At 36.5% G+C, this 21,722-nt stretch overlaps 1 protein-coding gene across 7 annotated transcripts in view; it reads left to right on the forward strand.

Annotated features, from left to right (window-relative positions):
- The window catches only part of GPC6 (glypican 6), a 1,198,922-nt gene that overhangs the window by 301,314 nt on the left and 875,886 nt on the right, over positions 1 to 21,722 (forward strand). For 6 of the 7 annotated variants that reach the window (XM_063714643.1, NM_001131444.1, XM_063714644.1 and 3 more), the window contains 1 exon segment: positions 9,617 to 9,775. In XM_063714643.1, coding sequence (XP_063570713.1) covers positions 9,617 to 9,775 — 159 coding nt within the window. 7 annotated transcript variants of the gene reach the window in all.

The following is a 21,722-nucleotide window of genomic DNA, read 5'->3' on the forward strand; positions in this document are numbered from 1 at the left end:
AAATTGACATCATCAAAGGATGACAATAATATAGGTAGTTTGAATGATAAGGTCCCCTAAAGTAGAATGTTAATTGAATTTCCTAAATCTGTGTGAAAGTTGGAAGATTTCTGATTATGGTGTTGAGCAACTTCACTAAACAAGAGCAGCCCTGAGAGATATGAAAGGATCATTTATAATACCTCTTTACACTGAAAAATGTTGAAAAGTGCTTATTTGGAGGTTTATGGTATTTGAACTTAAGGAAATGAACTGGAACATACATTTTAAAAATGTGGCTTCCCTACATTCTGCCATTCCCAATTAGGTTGTATAGGAAATGTATGAGACTAAAAACAGTCCAGGTCTATTAATTCCAGTTTAAATTATCTTAGCTATCAGAAACTCTACCTAAAAGTTAACTTATTCTAAAATATTTCACTTCCCTCCACCTGTTTCCTTAGGTGTGGTTAAATTCCTTAACTTTCTTGGCACCAGATGAACAAACTGTATGTTTATTTGAGGAGACATGTCGAATGATGAGAACACTGTTGATTGGCACCAGATGTGCTCATTGACTATGGGAATTTCAATAATTCTAGGATGAGAGAACTCTGACATAGACTGTATACTCTGAAGAGGGCCAACTCTGAAATAAATATTGCCCTCTGATCAATTGGAATTTGGTGTTTCAGAAATTGAAGCTCTCTGTTTTGCGAGATCTTGCCATCTTCTTTTTTGGTGTGAACTGATTTTCATGGGGGTGTAGGACACGGGGTAGGAAATATCACCTTGGGGTATGGCATGCCCCTCTCCAAGGGAAGGGCCAATTCACATTCTAATCTTCCTGGGGTAGTTGATGGAACTATTTCTTCTTCTTGAAGTTGCTCTTGCTGTCAGCCACCTCTTTAGGTCCACTGCTGACTATCTCCTACTTGAGAGAAATCTTCCAAGGATTCTTCCAAGAACTTCCTTTTTCTTGGAGACATCCTGTTGCTTGCTCCTTCAGGATCACTAACTGTTTCCTCCTTGGGGGACGATTTCACCCTGTTGGCAAGCAGTGGTTCAAACAGAGGAAGTAGCTGCTGAGATTAGTAGGAAGCTGGAGAAACAGGAGAAGAAACCTTAATGAAGGGAAAGAAATGACTGGCTGTGCTTGGCCTTGCATCTGCAGAAAACAGCAGTAGTATCCTGAAGGAGTATGAGGAGATGGGTGAAAAACCCAAAAGAAGTAAAAGCAGGAGCTCCAGGAGGCTCCTCAGGAGAATGGAATGGAAGGCCCATCTCTCTCTTTCTCCAAACTCAAGAAAAAGAAATATTTTTCCAAGGAGGAGTTTATTAGTAGCAATCTTGCCATCACCTTTCAACTTTGTAGATTTTTACTTTCTATCTACTTCCTAGGAAGGACAAAAATAGTAACTTCCCTCTGCACACCAGAGCTCTATAAAAGCCAAAAGTTAGTTGGCTGAAGTCTGTGAAATGTGACTCACTCTGGGCACTTCATTTCTGTGGTTTATCTGTTCGTTTGGGATGTGCATCGCAAGGTCCCTGAGTGTCACCTCTGAGGGCGGAGAGCTTGCTGTAGCAGACCTGCAGAGGCTTGCTTGTGGGGTGAACGAGGCCCTCCTGTCTCCTCCTCTTTCCCACCACGCCACTCACCAAGTCTATTCCTGGCCATTTTCAGACTCAAGGTCATCCCTGGAGGGAGTGGGATCGGGCAGAATCACATTTCTGCTGTCACCTCAGCATCTTGTAGTGAAAATGAACATCTGGGCAAGCATTTGGGAAAATATCTTGTGAACAGCAACACGTAAGTTGAAAGAGGCATGCAGAGTGAGGAGCAGCCCCATCTCTTCTTTGGAAAACAGATGACAATTTATGGTCTGATCATATGTCCTTGAGCTCATTCTGCAACTTCCTGGTAGAACTCCCTTCTTTCACATCTACAGTTTCTCTTTTTTATTTTAGAGCTTGTGAAGAGCTCTGTAAAAAGGCAGGGACCCAAGGAACTCACTGACATTCACTTCAAGTGCCCTAAGAAAGCATCAACCTGGGTAATCGTGGTTATGTGGCCGTGTGTCTGCTTTTGTATGACATGAACCTGCCATAATGATTTGCCCATAGAAAGTTTCCAATAAAGGTTTGATGAATAAGTGTATAGCTATTGTAGTTTCAGCTTTTCATGTTCTGCATTTTTGGTCTCTTATCGTGATTTTATTATTAGTGGTCCTGGAAGTGTCTGGCTCCTTTTCAGTTGAGCTAAGTGTTGTGTCTAATTATATATTAGGCATATTATGAAGAACCTTTGGCAATTTGAGAAAGGAATATGAGTGGGAAACTCTTAAAGGATTGCACTTTCTCCTTCATAAGTTATAACTTTGTAATAATTTCATTGTTATATCAAATACTTGTAGGTGTCAGAAGGTAGTTCTGCTGAGAACAGGAATTCTTGCTGTTTGGAGAAATTGAAACAGAAAGGGATGGAGTTGGATTCTTCATACAGCGAAGTAGCTGCCATGATTTCACCAGTAAATATTTCAGGCATTGCTGGTCACATGGTCTCTGCCATAACTACTCTGCTGTTGTAATGCCGAAGTCGTCATAGACAATCCATGAATGAATTAAGTGTGGCTGTGTCATTATCAAACTTTACACCTAAATTTGAATTACATTAAACTCTCACATAGTCAAGAGTCTTACGATATGTTTTCCCCAACCATGGCTCACTGCTCCCAGAAAAATAGGTGATGGACTGTGTTTGACCCATCAGACCCCATTTGCAGATGCTTTTTTAGGAAAAAAAAAAAAAAAACACAAGCAGAACAGATTTTCCTTAGCTTCTCTGATTATTCATAATTGTCAGAATTTTAAGGAATATCGGCAGGCTCAGATCAGTGGAAGAGAAGAGCTACACTTCAATGTTTCAGTTCTCCCACAACCTTCTTCCTATCTAGTAACATGTTACAAAGAAAGCAAGGCTCAGACTGAATTCAGCCACACATTCAGACATTTACTGGCTAGCAGACCTCAGTGATGAGCCTGTATGTTTGGGAATGTCACAGTACTCTCTCCCTCATGCTCTAACAAGCACTTTGCATGAAAGATTTACTCCAAGGCTGACACAGTGATCTTCCAACATCGGGATGCTTCAAAGTTCCCAGCGATGTCTGTGAGCAGAGTTTCCCCTGGGTGGTGTGGGAACACGGGACTAGCATCCCAGATCAAGGAATTAGGTTGCCAGGCCTCTGTGATTCTCAAGTCTCATTCATGCAGTGGGAGGAGAGACTATAAAACCTTTTGGGCCAAATTCACTTTTTAAATTTTTTACTTTTTAAAAATTGGTAAAATATATATAATGTAAAATTTACCATTTTAACCATTTTACAGAGTATGTTTAATGGCATCAAGTGCATTCGTATTGTGTAATCTTCACCATTATCCATCTCTAACTTTTTCATCTTCCCAAACTGAAATTCTATACTCTTTTAACAGTAACTCTCCATTTTCTCCTGCGCCCCAGCCCCAGGTAACCACCATTCTACTTTCTGTCTGTGTGATTTTGACTACTTCGGGCACCTCATATAAGTGGAATCATGTTGTCTTTGTTCTCTTGTGATTGGCTTATTTTGCTTAACGTAATGTCCGTGTTGTAATATGTGTTAGCACTGCATTGCTTTTTATGGGGAAATAATAGTCCGTTGTATGTGTATACTAGAAGTTGTTTATCTATTCACCTGTGGATGGGCGTTTTGGTTGTTTCAACCTTTTGGTTATTGTGAATAATGCTGCCAACCCCATAGCTTGAACAACACCAATTTCACCTATGAACATTTATTTTTAATATCTCTTCTGCCCATTAGTAAATCCTCGTATTGATTTAGTTAATACTTTTTGAAAGCTTGCCATAGCCACCCCAAGTGTATAGATTCCTCTTTGAAGCATTGTAAATGGTAACTGCTCCTAAAGGTATAGATTAAAGTTTATATACACACATGCATACCAGCGTTTATACGGAAGCCTTTTAAAGTAAATAACTCAAGGCAGTATTACACAGGTAACAACATTTTCATTTTGTCAATTTGTTTGTTATTCCCTGAACAAATTGAAAATATTCCACGAGAGTTAACTGTTAAGCTACTGGTCTCTTCTGAATGAGGGATAATAATGAGTGGTGCCTGCTTGGTCTTTGTGATGTGAAAGTTTCCTGAAGATACCTCCATCACCTGCCCTCCAAACATCTATGTCTCTTTTCCTCCCAGAAAAATTTTCGTAAGTTTGCTGTTGTCATAACTTAGCAACATTAGATGATTAGACATAGCTTAGAGACATTAGCAACTGTTAAACTTGATCTTGCTAAACCTTTACTCTTTTTGCCATGATATGAGGAGGTTGTACCCCCTTCCAATAGATGGATAGTTCTTGTTAATTTAACTTTTATGTCTGGAAAAATTTTGAAAATGGTGAAAACTATCTTGCATCTACTATACTTAGTTTGTATTTATTCACTTAAATTTAAAAAGAATTAAGAGAACATAAATGTGCAATGAATTATTCTTTGTTGACCTCAATCAGTTATCAATTCCAATAATAATTAGATAATAATAGATTGATTATTTTGAAGAAACCTATTTCCTCTTGCCTAGTCATTTTGTGTGTTTACACATGTGGAGCTTTTGTATTTTTACTTATTAGAAATTATAATAGTAAAGAAAAACTGTTGATATCCTCATAGCAACATTTTAAAATCATTACTTAGATATATTTCATATTATAGTTTTTAAAATTAAAATATCTACTTCAATGAAAATTTGCTAAGCTCTGAGCTAAACCTTTTCCCTATTTTATCTCCTAGCCTGTTATCATCATTTCCATTCTTACAGATGAGGAATTGAGATGTTAAGCATTTCCCTCTCACTTCACATAGTTAGTAAGCGGTAAGGTCAAATTACAATGTCACCTTTTAATATCCATATTAATGTAATTGTTACTTAGATATCACACTAGAAATATGAAATTAAAATAAAGAACTGAAAATATCAGGAAGACTTGTTATTTTAAAAATCTCAAAAAATATAAAACAAAAAATTTTCAAAAATGAATAGTACTTTCATATTGAGTGAAGGAAGAGCAAATCATGGTATCTTGCAGGATGAAAGGTTGTCTGTATTCTTTGGACATGAAACCATTTGCAGTTTAAGGAACACCCAGCCCATGTGGAAACATAAGTAACTACAAGCCCTCTCTGGGGTTATGTGAAAAAAAAAAAAAAATGTAGTGACCATGTTTCTGGTTCATTGTTAAGCTGTCAGGGTAACCTTGATGTCTAGATACTTAGGTTTTTCTTCTAAGTAGTAGTAGATAAAAATTTCCCAGAGATTTTTCTCCACGTGTATAGAAGTATAGAGTCATGGAGGTATATGTAAGAAGCTGCCTTACTAATTCAGTGCAGTATTAGATTGTTCATAGAACTGGAAATGTTCTTAAGAGGTCAGCTCATTTCTTTATGTTTATATGTGTTCCTGGGAGTAAGAAACCTAGAGAGATGAGGAGATGGAGAATAGAGAGAGAAGTATGGAGAGAGAAGTGAAGAGACAGCAAGATAATTTAAATCACTGACAATTGTGCTCACATACCCCAGGCCATGAATAAAACTGGGCCAGGATCAGCCAGTTTTGCCGCCTTAACTTTCTTAAGGTGATTCAAACTGAAAATAGTATTCAAATAGTCATGCAAAGAAGTGGGAGGGCTTCCGCTATATTCCTAAGAAATAAATGATGAAATTAACTGAGAGCCACAGAAAAACATCAACCAAAGTAGAATTAAAGGAACTGACTGATAAAATCACCTACTCTCTGGATGATATTCACAAAACCCTGTATTGGGTACTCTACTGATGAATTTAATATGTTTCCTTCAGGAAAGATTTTCTCTTTATGCACTGCGCTTATCATCTATTTCACCATAAACCATAACTCCACTGAATGTTCTATTTTTTTAAATACTCATGGGTATGAAAAAAGAACATGATCATTTATTATAATATTATTTTGTTATTAAGAAAAATAACAAATGACAATAAAAAAGTCATTAAAACACTTAGCGACTTTCATGGTGGATTTTTAATTTTTGTCCTTATAATTTGGGCTTGATATCTTATTAAAAAGAAAATTAGTGATTGATGAACCATTTGCTTTTGATAGTCAGCTTATTCTATCCTAGGGTCTTCAGCTCTAGGACCATGCTTCTCAGTGGGATGTGGGTATCATAATCACTTTGGGAAGAATTTTACAACTCGCATTGTTCCATTTTGGTGTTGTCGACATCGTCACGTGAAAAAGATGATTGGGAATACCCTTGTAGTTGAACAGGTTTAGTTATAATTTATCGCAAGACCAAGCATATGTCATGGAGAACCATGTCCCAGTAGGAGGATCTCAGAAAGAATTTATTGTAGGATATGGTTTTGGTTGTGTGTTTTAGGGGAGGGTCCATAGAGTCAGGGGCTCACACTTAATTGGATGCCGTCACAAAGCAGAGGTATTTCTATAATAAGGTAATTCTCTAATAAGGCATTTCAATAAGTCTTCCTGACAAAATGGAAGACTAGCACAAGGATAAATCTGTGATTATTAAAGAAGTCCATCATATTAGCCAAGAGAGGAAGTGCTTGGTACTTTTTTTTTTTTTTGAGACAGAGTTTTGCTCTTATTGTCCAGGCTAGAGTGCAATGACGTGATCTCAGTTCACTGCAGCCTCAGCCTCCCAGGTTGAAGCAATTCTCCTGCCTCAGCCTCCAAAGTAGCTGGGATTACAAGCATGCACCACCACTCCCGGCTAATTTTGTATTTTTAGTAGAGACAGGGTTTCTCCATGTTGGTCAGGCTGGTCTCAAAGTCCCAACCTCAGGTGATCTGCCTGCCTTGGCCTCCCAAAGTGCTAGGATTACAGGTGTAAGGCACCATGTCCAGCCGCTTGGTACTTTTTGAATGGCACAGTAACCTTGTTTTCTGTGCTTAGACAAAACTATGAAGTGGCCTTACTTGGTCTATTTTTTTTGTGGTCTCAGAGTAGTCTTGTCTGAGGTTGGTATTCTGTGAGAATGTTTACATGTAACAGCAGAATGAGTGCCAGGCTGGCTTCTAAAGGTCAAGGGCCGCTTGTTTTTTCATTCTTCACAGCTACCCTCTGACCTCCTCTCTAGCAAAACTGTAGTGACTACTAAGCTTTAATAACATATTTCCAAGTTTTTATTACAGAATGTTTTCATCATACAGAAAAAGTAAAGATAATGTATTAAGTACCATATATCCATCAAGCAGCTTAAGAAATAAATGATTATAAATAAAAGTATTCGAGTATTTCTCTGAAATCCTAACCCTTCCTAGGAGCGAATTATTAACTTGAATTTGATGTTTATCATTTTCAAGAATAATGCATTTTCTTTTCTTTTAAAAATACATATGTATTTGTTTTTTATCTCCTTCCTTTCTAGAAATTTAATAAGATACACGTTTATTTTTATTTTGTTTTAATTGGCATAAAATAATTATACAATTATACATATTTGTGGAAGGTACATAGGGATCTTTTGATACATAAAATATATAGTGATCAGATAGGGGGATTAGCGTGTCTATCATCTTAAACATTTATCATTTCTTTGTGTTGGAAACATTCAATATCCTCTTTCTAGCATTTTGAAACTATGTAATATATTATCATTAACTATAGTCATCCTACAATGGTGTAGAACACTAGAACTTATTCCTCCTATTAGCTATAATTTTGTATCCTTTAACAAATCTCCTTATCACAGACCCCTTACTTTCCTCTACCCTTCCCAGCCTCTAGTATCCTCTGTTCTGCTTTCAACTTCCAATAGATCCTTATTTTAGCTTCCACATATGAATGAGAACATGCAATGTTTATCTTTCTCTTCTTGGCTATGTCACTTAATATAATGTCTTCCAGTTTCATCCATATTGCAGTGAATGATGGGATATCATCCTTTTTAAGGCTGAATACTATTCCATTGTGTACATATGCCACATTTTCTTTATCTGTTCATTTGTTTTTGGGCACCTAGAGTGATTCCATATCTTGGCTATTGTGCGTAGTGTTCCAGTAAACATGGGCTGCAAATGTCTCTTTGATGTACTGATTTCCTTCTCTTCAGATAAATGTCCAGGAGTGGGTTGCTGGATACTATATGTAGTCTTTTGAGGAACCTCCATACTGTTCTCCGTAGACACTTTCATAGTTTACGTTCCCACTGACAGTATGTGAGTTTCCTTTTCCCTGAATCCTCCCCAGCATTTGTTATTTTTTATCTTTCTGATAACAACCATCCTAACTAGGGTGAGATGATACCTAACAATGGATTTGATTTGCATTTCCCCGATGATTAGTCATATTGAGCATTTTTTTTTCTTGTAATTGATGGACATTTATGTGTCTTTTGATTAGGAACTCAAACACCTCAACAGTAAAAAAAAAAAAAAAAAAAGAAAAAAGAAAAAAGAAAAAAATCACTTCAAAATGGCAAAAGACATAACGTTAATACGTACTTGTAAACTTTTTTTTATTCTGCTGTTGTTTTAAGTAGGAGCTTAAGCGTTAAACTACACAAAGAATCATGAGACACCCTATACTTCACACAAGGTCATAGGACCTACTTTTATAAGTACTATTAAACATTATAAATGAATTTTAATCACAGAGTCAAGCACTTTGTTCATTTGTTTTCAGTGTCCTACAGTGACTTTAATAGCAGGAGCAATTTGTTGGTTTTATTTAGCAAGACATTGGGTGGATTTCCATTCTTCCCTCCACAGGCTGTGAGAAAGATTTTTGACACTAACTGTACTGCTTCAATAGGAAATTCACATTTTATGCAATAACAGGCCATTTTAATTTCATGAAGCAAAGGATTGGCTTCTACTTGCAAATAGCACTAAAGAAAGCAATATTGTCGAAAGAAGTAGATAGATCTGTTGAATTAAATACAAGGCTTTCATTCCTTTTATTCTACATTTCCGTATAACGTAAGCATTAATTAAACCCATCAGTGACTTCCTTCTTTCTGGAGAATGTTTTCTGTCTGACAAGAAATGTCAACTTAGCGAATGATACCTACCATTAAAAACACACTCACTTGGACTTAGAGAACAGCTGATGCATACCCAGGGACAGACTTGCAGAAAGAGAACCCAAGGGACAGTTGTCATCTTTTCTTGCTTTTGGTGATGGGACTGAGTGTCTTTTGCCTTACTTGAGGTTTCCCGAGAAAAGCATACATAGCTGTATTACATCTTGTGTCGTTGTATCACCTGATGTTTACTTGATGTATTAAAAATAAAAGCCAGGAAAAAATGCCATGGTATTTTGAAGTTTTAATGCACCTTCACTTCTATGATGAGGAACAGAGACTAAATATCAGGTTCAACCTAAGTCCCCCACATGTTTCGAATGTTAGATACACTGATGAGCTGTGGCCCAGATAGAGTTCATGGGGGTGGCTGGAGAAGTAGATGGAACAAGCACCCTAAGATTTGAGCAAAGTGTTAGAGAAGTGAAATTTCTAACGTCTACCAAAAGTCCTTAGAATGCAATAGTGACATTTAACTTCTCATTGCAGGGGAACACTTAAGAATCTGTCCTCAGGAATATACATGCTGCACCACAGAAATGGAAGACAAGTTAAGCCAACAAAGCAAACTCGAATTTGAAAACCTTGTGGAAGAGACAAGCCATTTTGTGCGCACCACTTTTGTGTCCAGGCATAAGAAATTTGACGGTAGGTGAAATGGTTTTCACTTCACTTTGTTATAGGTGCACTTTTCTATGAGAATCTTGGTATCACATGAAAAATATTTTTTAAAAAAGGGAGCTTTTCTATCCCTCTTAAATATTTATAGCATTGTCTGTTTTTAGAAAAAGCATGAGTTTTCTTGACAGTAATTTTTTTTTTTTTTAGTACTATCTTGGTAAAACCTGGTTTAACAAAGAGCTGTTTTGCATTTGTGCTTTGCCTGTGAGATTTATTGTAAAGATTTAGCTCAAGTTTTCATTGTTAGAGGAATTATAGTTCAGGTTTTGTTATACTGCAGCTTGTCTAGTTTTCATATGGGGATTCTCCTTAAAAAATAAGCATCATTTAAGATTATTTGAAATATAACATCACATTTGAAGAGGAAAGCCTTGTTTTAAATGTCAGCGACACAGATTCCTTTATTTTAGACTTTGCCATTGCAATCATATAGCACATTTTACATGCAGTTGTGCATTCTGTATAAAGTTTAGACCCTCTTTTGATATCCTGATTATAAGCAGTCAATGTTATTTCTGTATTCTATTTGTTAAATAAACATTTTTATATTAAAATTATGACTGAAATTTCAGCATTGAATTTTCTCATTAGAGCCTGAATAGTTTGAAAATATTCAAAAGTAGTTTGATTCTTTATAAGCAGTATCAACAATGATAACAATAAATTTAGTATTTTTAGAAGGTGTGTTGTCTTTAGTGCTTTAAGAAATGAATGTACCTTACTATGATTTCTTGTAAACCAGACTTGCACCTTGTGGTGAACCTTCTTTGGTCTCCATTGGTCCTACAACATTACCCTAGAGCAAAAGAGCTGCTATTAATTTTCTTCTCTCAGTTCAGTCAATGCACAGCAGAGCCAGTTTAGGAAAGGCTGGCCAAAGTTTTTATGTTTCTTTTTTCTTTCTTGTGTAGTAGGTAAAATGTTCCATTTTATTGCTGTTTTAAACTATTATAGCAACACCGATCTTTTTCAAATTGGTTCTTAACGTTACGGAAGACAGGTCTACCTGGTATTTTCAGTACAAATGATGTGACACTTTCTGTGTAAGTGACTGGAGTTTCATCTTTCTGCAAGTGTGTTTCAACGTCTTCACATTCTGTCTTTGGCTCTCCCTTGTGTATAACTTTATATGTGGATGTATATGAAAATAATTTTTATTTAGCGGTGATGCTGTGAATGTTGTTCCCTTAAATGCAACTAGGGAGTACTTAGGGGTTACTCAGGGTTATAGGTTACAAATCCGGTGACATTCAGAAGCCCCTGATAGGACTCTGTGTTTGGGGGACTGCACTCTATCACTTCAAGCTACAGCAAATTGAGCTGTTTTGTCATTTGTTACATAAAGCAGGTGATAATGATCTGTTGCCAGTGATTTTGATTTGTGTCTCTGGGAAAACAAACAAGAAAGAAACTCTACTGCGTTTATAAAGCTATACTCCAAAGTGATGTTAAAATAATTCCAGGACAGTATTCATGGTAGATAATATATATTCTTTAACAAAAAAAAATTAAATATTAGGTAGCTTTATGAAGAGTTGACATTTTTAAAACAAGTAAAGCCATTCAACAAGACTGAGCCGGCCAGGCATGGTGGCTCATGCCTGTAATCCCAGCACTTTGGGAGGCTGAGGCAGGTGGATCATGAGGTCAAGAGATTGAGGCCGTCCTGGCCAACATGGTGAAAACCCATCTCTACCAAAAATACAAAAAAAAAAAAAAATTAGCTTGGCGTGGTGCCAGGCGCCTGTAGTCCCAGCTACTGGGGAGGCCGAGGTAGGAGAATCACTTGAACCTGGGAGGCAGAGGTTGCGGTGAGCCAAGATTGTGCCACTACACTCCAGCCTGGCAACAGAGTAAGACTCTGTCTCAAAAGAAACAAACAAAACAAAAACAAAAACAAAACAAAACAAGACTGAGCCTTATACTTCTTGTATTATGTCAATAACTTTTAATATCTTTGCATCTATAGTTTCTAATCCCACATCTGGTTTGTCTTATTAAAGAAACCTCTCTCCAATCTCTCACTTACTCCCTCCCTGTAGGTATATAGGTATATTTTGAATTGTTCTAATGTGCCTAAGGGTATGATGTCAATCAGTTTGACAGGACATTGATTTTGCTAAGATTAGATCTGACCTAAGGGGGGATGAATTCTTTAGCAACCACTCATCTTATTGCAGTTGCATTGAGTTGGATGGGAGAGAAATTAAGATTTTTTTTTTTTTTTGGAGGCTTAAGGCCAGAGTGGGAAAAAAAAAAAAAAGAGAATCTAAATGTGATTCTAATAATCTCAACTCCTGAAGCACTTAGACTTAATAATAATAATCATCATCATCATCAATTAAAAAGTCACTGTCACAATTTCTGCTATTTTCTCTGGGCAGATTCATGAGGGTCAGTTATACACTGGTATGATTTATTTTCTTATATCTCAAAGGTGGGCCTGCTAAGTCACCTTCCATGAGTGATTGTGCATTCATGTGGGTAGTTTTCCATTTTTTCCTTTTTTTCCCCCCAAATACTCTCTCATGTCACTTATTGATGAATGTCAGTTTGATGTGAGCACAAAAGAACTATCTAGGTTCAGTTATGGAATGTTACCCTCTTTGAGTTTTATTTTCCCACATAAAACCAATGGTACTATGAAGGACTTTGAGTTTATTTTTAGTAACTTCCTATTTGGTTAGTCATTTTGCATCATTGCTGGAGTCTCTTCATCCATCTTGTCTATTTTGAGGTTCTTCCTCTGTTTCTAGTTTCTCAGAAGTCTTAATTTGTCACTTGGATTGTATATGCTTTGTTGGCTATATACTCTTTATGAAAAACCACTGCTTAATTAAAATTAAGAAATGTTGATGACTTTTCTTTCTATTTTTATTAAGTACAGCAGCAATTTAAATTGCATACATGTGATCCAATCCAAGATATATTCAGAGGCTAAAGTCAATCACTGGTAATGATTAATCTCTGGTTATCACTTTTCTTACTGTATGAGAAATGCTTTGATTCCATTTAACTTTTTATTTTGTGGCAGCGATGACTGTTTTGAAAATTTGAGATTCCAATACCGTTAACTTAAAACCATATTCTATTTATTATCTTACTTTCTCTGTCTTTTTTAAATTGATATTTTGATAACATTTAGAAGAGAGGCTATAATTTTATAATTTGTAAAATTATAAATACTCATCGGATGGTAGGAAGTTAAAGTGGAATCAATACGAGTTATTACCCAACCTTCCTGAGTTTCTATGCTTAGCTCCAGGATTAGCCTAGCATTCATACCTGAGAGGCAACAAATTTTAAAAGTATATAATATCAATTCCAGAAATTTTAATTCTTTGGCAGAGAATTTCCTTACAGCTGTATATCTTTTTTAAGTTTTTGAATATAGAATTAAAATGTCATGATAAAAGTCTATGTAATAGAGGTTTCTTGACATTGCTTCTCCAAGGATCCGACAAGATATTTGTTGTTTTGCTTTTTTTCTTATTTCTCCAGCCAAATCTCAATTTCTGGCTCTCATTACACATCCCTGTAAGCCCCTCATCCTTTGGTCTGGGTCCTGGCCACTGCAAAAGTTCTCCCTGAACTATGCAGTGATGTTCTCAATATGCTCTGTAGCCAAGCCCAGCTTTTCTGTTGCTCCCCAGGATTAAAATTTTGGATGGATGAAGACCCAATCTAGTACATCAGGCAGAATGATCACATTACTGCCTTCCTTCTCACCTTCCTCTCCTCTGCCAAACACCCCAGGCAACAATAAACAAAAGCATATTAAAACGTAGACAAGGGGAGAGTCATCTTTGTGTACTCACTCATTTTTAGTATTTTTGTGTTTAGTGACTAGCCTGTCAAATTGGCATTTATGTCTAAGTCCTCTTTTGCTACTGGCTACCAAGTAGCTCACGTGTAAGACGAAGTGGAGAACAGGCAAATATTCAGCTATTAGTAATAGTCATAAGAGGCAACATCTTGACCCTGTTCCCTGCCCTTCATAGATTTTTAACCCTAGGTATTTGAGGCAAACTGCAGTGCAGTCACGCAGATGTTATAATAAATGGCAGAGTCAGGATTGCATCCCAGTCTGAGCACTCCTGGATCTCTGCTCTCAGCCACCTACCACATCATCTCTCCAGTGCTTTCCAGTTCCCAGATGTGCTGGCGTCTTGTGGTCAACACCGCCTATTCCTCTATCTCACCCTGCTGGGTCTGTCCTGTCCCAGTTATTGTGGGGAGGATGTGGAAATGACTGTCAAGGAAAAGTGGAAGATTTGTTTTTAACTCCTACAAAAAAAAAATTACCCACCTAAATATAGTCCAGCCCTCAAGGAATCTGGAGGTTTGACAGGGTAAATGACTTGCCAAGTTTCCACTAAGAATGATGAATCCAAGACTGCAACCTAATACTTAAATCAGAATTAGAAATAGTCGTGTTATATATAGGAAGTCAATACTTGGTTGAAATTCTAAATTTCTATTTCTTTTGAATGGATACTGTTGAAAATTTTTTGATATTTCTTTAAAAGGGCAGTAGAAATATTGGTGGGTAAAGGATCCACCCATATCTTTGGGAAAGGCAGGAACAGTATTAAATTGGAATTTGTACCTAAATTAAAGAGGAATAGGTGTTTTTTGTAAAAGCCTTTGTTGAATCAATGAAGATGTATTATTATTATTATTGTTTACCTCACAAAGCCTAGTGGTTTCTGTCTTGATGTTGGCACTAACACCCTAACCTCCAAGAATGTCTGTGGAATATGGATTATTCAAAGGCAGGAAAATTTAGTTGAAGGGATATTTTATTTAGGTTCTTTTTCCTTTGGATTTATTTGAGCTGAAATATATTCACATTTGGAGCTCCATATGAAGTTTTCTGTTTATGTGTTTTTGGTCTTATTATTTTACTTTCCTTCCTGGCTTTTATTAATGTATTTTAATGATATATATTTGTCCAGAAATTTTGGCAGCCGGTACATTTTTAAAAGCAAAATAAAAATATTGAACAGTAAGTTCTATCCTTATGAAGAACTTATTCTATAGTAACACCTGCAGACTACCCATTGAACTGGATGCAGAAATAATTTATATACAGTGACATAATATTTTTGCACTACAAATCTGCTTGTGTTTTGTTTTTAAGTATCATTTCTCATCTATATACTGTAGAGATGGCAATAACATAATGATTTCTTTAATATATGGCCTAATTTTCTCAGAGAATACACTTATTTGAAAAGGAAAAAACCCTAAATAGGTTTCCATATGGTGATAGCGTCTTTCATATTTCTTGTCACAAAGGTGATATTTTTTGTATGTGTGTGTGATTTCTATTTGAAAACATTCATTTAGAGCCTACCACAGAGAAGGCACTTAACCAAGTATTGTTGTAGATTAAAAAATGACTAATAATGACTAAAATTTGGTCATTGCCTGTCAAGGAGTTTACGTTTTGGGGTAGACATAAGTATAAACCTAAGAGTAAGAAAGGCAGAATTACTTGTATCCTAAAGTAGAAGTCCATTGCAAAGAGGAGGGAGGCAAGTTTTCTATTTAGTGGCATCCAAGAAGACTTTTTGGAAGAGCTTGCAGTTCAATATTCAAAGAATGTCTTAAGATTGTGATAATTAAAGAAGTGCCAGGATGAGACAAAATGAATCAAAGATTTTGTATGCAAGTCCACAAAGTCTGTCAGACATATTGTAAATCATTTACTATTGATTTTATTTTCAACAATGTTAATTTATTGACATTTAGCATATATCTATTAGATAGATATTCTATCACAATGTTTTATTCCTCGCACCAGCCTGCTACTGTTTTGTAACAAAAAAACACACAATTTCAGGGCATAAACAAGAAGTGTTTGTTTTTCCATAGTACATCTTTGAGTTGACTAGAGATTGGCTGTTCTAAGATGTGCTCATGCAGGCTTGACTCTAAACTATGCATTTAGAGTCATTTTGGTCTGGTCTGGTCTAGAAGTAGGTTATTCTTTTGAAAGCAGTACTCTGTCTTAAGCATGTTCTTCTCTTAGTGGAGTTTGGAGATGCTAATATAGACAGGTGGAGGCAGAGTGCTCCTTAAAGCCTAAACTAGAATTGCCACACTGTCTTCCTAAGGTTCATAAGCCAAAGGAAATCTAATGGCAATTTCCAACATTAGTGGGACAAGAGATTATACTACTACAAGGAAGTGGAGGTGGGGAAAGGAATGATTATTTCTGTATCATAATCTACCATAGTCCTCAAGTGACTGCCTCTTGCTACTTCCCAATGTTTTACTAATCACATTGACTTTTAAAAAATAGATTCCTTAGGAATTCAAGAACAATACTTATTTTCTAAATAAATCACAGCAAGACAGACACAATTGTCTTACTACCTCCAATATCCTAACACACTAACAAATACATGTATAACCATACACACACAAACACTACAACACACGCCCCTCTATGATGTTATTAATGTTACATGGATAAATAGATGTAATATTTCTGTGTATTGTGCTGCTGCTGTCCTAAATCATTGCACAGAATTATAGGTAACTGCAATTCGTAGGGCTTATAATGTTAATCATTCTAGGAAGTAATTAGCTGAAAGCCTTCTGTACATTTGCTAGGCTACCAGCTCAGCGACATGTATTTCATCTGAAGGACACTCCTCTTGAAATCAGAATGCGCTGAACTGAGTTTTAGAAATTAGAGAAGCAGTCTCACTGGCATGGGAAAGTAATCTGCCAATTTTCCCAAAGGGTAGATCTTCCAAAAATAAAAATCATCCAATTAGAGATTTTGGCTTTGACAGAGCTACTGAACAGGTTTGTAAATCACAAACACCTTTCAAGCCTTGCATTTTTACAATGCTAAAAGAGAAGATCCTGGTAGGGGGTCCTTTAAATGTGGTGCATGTAGAACCCAGATCTTTGTACAACTGGAATATGCCCTCCTTCTCTCCTCCTCCTCCTCCTCCTCTTCCTCCTCCTCCTCTTCCTCCTCCTCCTCCTCCTCCTTCTTTCTCTGTCTCTCTGTCTCTCTCTCTCTCTCTCTTTCTTTCTTTGAACTTTGACAGATCTTTTAAAACTAAGGCTACACGCTGCTGATCATCAGCTCTGGCTTCAGTGATGAACTTCCAATCTTTTTCTAATTGTAAGACCCCTACCACACACCTCAAAGTAACTTGAAATACATTATGCTCCCAGTGTGGTTGTAATATTATCATCTTATTATCACCAATTCCCTTGCATGGTGGCTTTGCTGAGCAGCTGTTTCACAGACAAGCCAATTTCTTTTAAGTATTGCTCTATCAGACTCTGAAACCAGTTCTACCAGAAGGATTCTTGGTCGTGAATGTTAATGAGCAGACAAGTATCCTTTCTCTGACAGAGGCTCACTAATCCTTTGAGTAAGTATGGGTGAATTATAGGAGAAATTTTATTTAAGTTAAATTGATCTGCCACTAAGTAGAGAAAACTTATTTTCTTATTTTAATGAAAATCAAGAAAAAATATTTAATAGGGATGTAAATTACAGCTCCCCGGAAACATTTTTGTCTTCTGACCTGAGAACACAGTAGCTCAGTAGGCTGGTTCAACTGCATAGTGTGCTTAACACCAGTAAACTCATGATCTCCAGTGAGGCCTGATCTTCAGTGGGACAGTGGGAAATGGAGTAGAAACCACTCACTCTCTCTGGGATTTGGTGCCAAGAGATTCTTTATGTTCCTGAGTGATAAGTAACAGGGATAAAAAATTATTCTTTCTTCTTCCACTGAGCCAATGTAAGATTTCCTTTTTTTTTTTTTTTTTTCAAAACAGATAAGATAGTAAAGCCACAAGAACAGCATTTGTATGCTTTTTGTATTCTAAGAATATGAGAAAAATAATTTCAGTGAACCTTTATCTGAAAGGATATAACCATGTCCTGATGGAATACTGAGATGGGCAGGTAGAAGGGAATGAGATGGGCCAGGCGCAGTGGCTCATGCCTGTAATCCCAGCACTTTGGGAGGCCGAGGCTGGCAGATCACAAGGTCAGGAGTTCAAGACCAGCCTGGCCCGCATGATGAAACCCCGTCTCTACTAAAAAATACAAAAAATTAGCTGGACATGGGGGCATGTGCCTGTAATCCCAGCCACTTAGGAGGCTGAGGCAGGAGAATCGCTTGTACCCTGGAGGCGGAGGTTGCAGTGAGCTGAGATCATGCCATTGCACTCCAGCCTGGGTGACAAAGTGAGACTCCATCTCAAAACTAAAAAAAAATAAAAAGAGAGGAATGAGATGGGCAGAAAGATGATCATTGTTGAAGCTGGTTGATGAGTCTTTGGGGAGTTCATAGGCTATTCTGGGTTGTGTATAGTTTCTGAATTTCCATAATAAAGAGATTAAAAGAGAGAGAGAAAGAGAGAGTTGGGCAGCACAGTGCCTCATGCCTGTAATCCCAACACTTTGGGAGGCTGAGGTGGGCGGATCACCTGAGGTCAGGAGTTTGAGACCAGCCTGGACAACATGATAAAACTGTCTCTACTAAAAAAAAAAAAAAAAAAAAAAAAAAACAAAAATTAGCCAGGTGTAGTGGCACAGGCCTGTAATCCCAGCTACTCAGGAGGCTGAGGCACAAGAATCGCTTGAACTGAGAAGATGGAGGTTGCAGTGGGCCAAGATTGTGCCACAGCACTCCAGCCTGGGCAACAGAGTGAGACTCTGTCAAAAAAAAAAAAAAAAAAAAAAAAAAAAAAAAAAAAAAAAAAAAGAAAGAGAGCTGACTTGAACATACACAGGACTGAAGATATCCAGACTGTGAATCCATTGTACATGCAGAACAATGTCAGCGGTTGTTACTACTCTCAATTTTTGTATATTCAACAGTAAATTCTACAGAGCACATCATTTTCAAATTGCAAAGCTGAACACAACCTATAGGATTTTGACTCAATTCCAGGCTACTTAGCTTATGCTCCCATCCAATATTCTATTATTATTGTGCTGGAAATGACATCTCTAATCTATCCACATGAACAGGCCTGTTAAAATGAGGCTTAATCTTTAAATCTCTTTGGTAAGTGTGATTGAATATGTTAAACTTTTGTTTGTGAGCCATATGGACATCAAAATAAGGAAAATATCAAAACCCGAACTTTGGCAAGATTCAAATGACAATGTAAAGTGTTTATTATCAAATGCATTACAAATAACATTTCCGTATCATTCAGTAGTCACTCGGTGATTTTTCACTGAATGACCAACATTGACATGAGCTCTTGGGGTTTGGCATTTTAGCAAATGTAAAAAAAGAGGTAGCTTGCCTAAGCTGTTTTCTATCATTCTAAGCATTCCCTTAGACAAGAACAGGATCCTGAACCCAAATGTGAAGAACCAGTGCCCAGCTAAGAATAACTGTGCATGGTCCACAGTGCTCAGATAAATTTTTAAAAATCACTCATCACAGTTTCAGAATGTGCCATTTGTTATTCTTGCAAAAGGTTTGCTATATTCATTAAATGGACAAATATTCTTGGGATGACTATATATAGTAGTTTACGGTCTTCATACTGTTTGCTCCCTTCCTAGTGGTCTGATTGAATATAAACGACTTGAACATGAAAAGCAAACTTTGAAGTAAGATAGCAGGAAATCGGGGCTCCAAGGCCTTTGAATGTTGGAAGAAACTGGATTTCTCCACGTGTTTTGTTTTATTTTTTAAAATTTATTTGCATGTTTTCTCCTTTTGAAAGAAGAGTTCTGTGGTCATTACAGGATTTAGTTCTCTCAGTCTTCCTGTCTCTTTCTCCTTAATGCTTCTATAGTTGACACTTTATCATTTTCACTTATTTAGTGTTCTTGTAATAGTATTCTTCTAAAAAATATGATCCATTGCATATTCCCTGTTGAAGTCTAAGCTCATCAAGTTCAGAGATTATGTCTCCTCTTTCTATTTTATCTTCCCATACCTGACTTAATATGAAGCATATTTAATAATGCTGCAGTGTTGTCTGACAATGGTAGCAACCTGTGCAGTTCCAAGGGCAGAGACAAGTTAGATGAATTAGTTATATTCCTACAATAATTATGACAGAAGAAAATAGGGAACCTTGAATCCTCATTATCCATTAACTCTTAGGGTCCATAAACCTGGAATTCATATGTGATATCAGCAGCATTGGTTCCAGTGGATTTAGTGGAACTAATTTTAAATTCCCCGGACAAAGATTGCCTTTACTTAGAATAAAGCAAGTAGAGGTTCTTGTCATAAAAAACAGGATAAATGTGTTTTTCTCCATTGCAAGTATGCACATATGCACAGTCACACACACAGGCTTGAATAAGAAATGTTTAAGATGTCCATGAATTTCCTGGAGAATCAGTTAATATACAGATTGCTGGGTTCAACACCAGAGATGATCATTCTTTGGTCTCGACTGAACTCAGAAAGGATCTCCTGTTCTGAAGCGAGTGTTCTCTGCACCACCACACTTATCACTGGCTTATGTGGAATTGAGAGGTTAGTTACCAGGATGTAGAGCTGGGGCAGAGAAATTTTACAGAAGTTTTTGAATCTTTTTTCTGACATATTAAAGTCAGCCAATAACAGGCCTCCATATCTAAGGTGGCATTCAAGCACCTGTTGCTCATCAAATAATGACTTTTATATGTTAAGTAAGTTACCCCTTTTTCTTTTCAATTTTGACAGTGAATTATACAATTATACCCAAGATCAGCAATTAATTTTAACTGTTGCAGATGTATACTGTGGATTTTTGCATTTTTAAGTTTATGAACTACACAATTATTTTCCTTGTTCCATCTGTTTTCTAGTTCATAGGACCTAATGTGTGTTTATTTTTCACAATTGGTAAAATACTTTTTAATTTTTGGGTTACTTTTTTTTTGCTGGGATGATATTTTTTGAAGCCCAGTATCTTATTTTATTGTTTTATTTTTAATTTTTGGGGGTAAATTGTGTGTGTGTGTGTGTGTGTGTGTGTGTATAAATATTTTGGGGGTACATGAGATGTTTTGATACGGGCATGCAATGTGAAATAAGCACATCATGGAGAATGGAGTATCCATCCCCTCAAGCATTTATTCTTTGAGTTACAGGCAGTCCAGTTACACTGTAAGTTATTTTAAAATATACAATTAAGTTACAGTTGACTATAGTCACTCTGTTGTGCTATCAAATAGTAGGTCTTATTTATTCTTTCTATAATAATTTTTTTTTAACCTGTTAGCCAGCCCCACCTCTCCACCACTCACTTGCTGCCCGCCTCTCCCCTTCCCAGCCTCTGGTAATCACCCTTCTACTGTCTATGGCCATGAGTTCAATTGTATTTATTTTTAGATCCTACAAATGAATGAGAACATATGATGTTTGTCTTTCTGCACCTGGCTTATTTCACTGAACATAATGATCTTCAGTTCCATCCATATTGTCGCAAATGACTGGATCTCATTCTTTTTATGACTGAATAGTACTCCATTGTGTAACTATATTTTTTCATAGCACACTTTGATTCAAACATAAGGTATGGTTATTGTAGAAAACTTGTATAATTTAACTTTAATGTGTTAAAGGATTAAAATGACTTTATGCCTAATTGAAGGAAAAGTGCCTGATCTCTAAGGAATCTGGGATAAGGATGTAATATGAAATTATTAATATTTGGTGTCATGAAACTTTATTCAAATAACTTCTGAGAAAAATAAAATAAATTGGAAGTCTTAATTCCTGTGTTAAATAGTTTATAATTATAAAATGAAAAGTAGAATACAGTCTCTGTGAGCATGAGGGAATTTCCTATATTCTGGGTATAGTAATCCCTCCACACATACTTTATGATATTTTGTGAATACAACTTTGGACTGCTTTTTCCATAATTGAGTTGGTTGTCTGTATTTAGAGTACAAGTAGAA

The sequence above is a fragment of the Pongo abelii genome, chromosome 14, assembly GCF_028885655.2.
Source record: "Pongo abelii isolate AG06213 chromosome 14, NHGRI_mPonAbe1-v2.0_pri, whole genome shotgun sequence".
Taxonomy (NCBI): Eukaryota; Metazoa; Chordata; class Mammalia; order Primates; family Hominidae; genus Pongo; species Pongo abelii.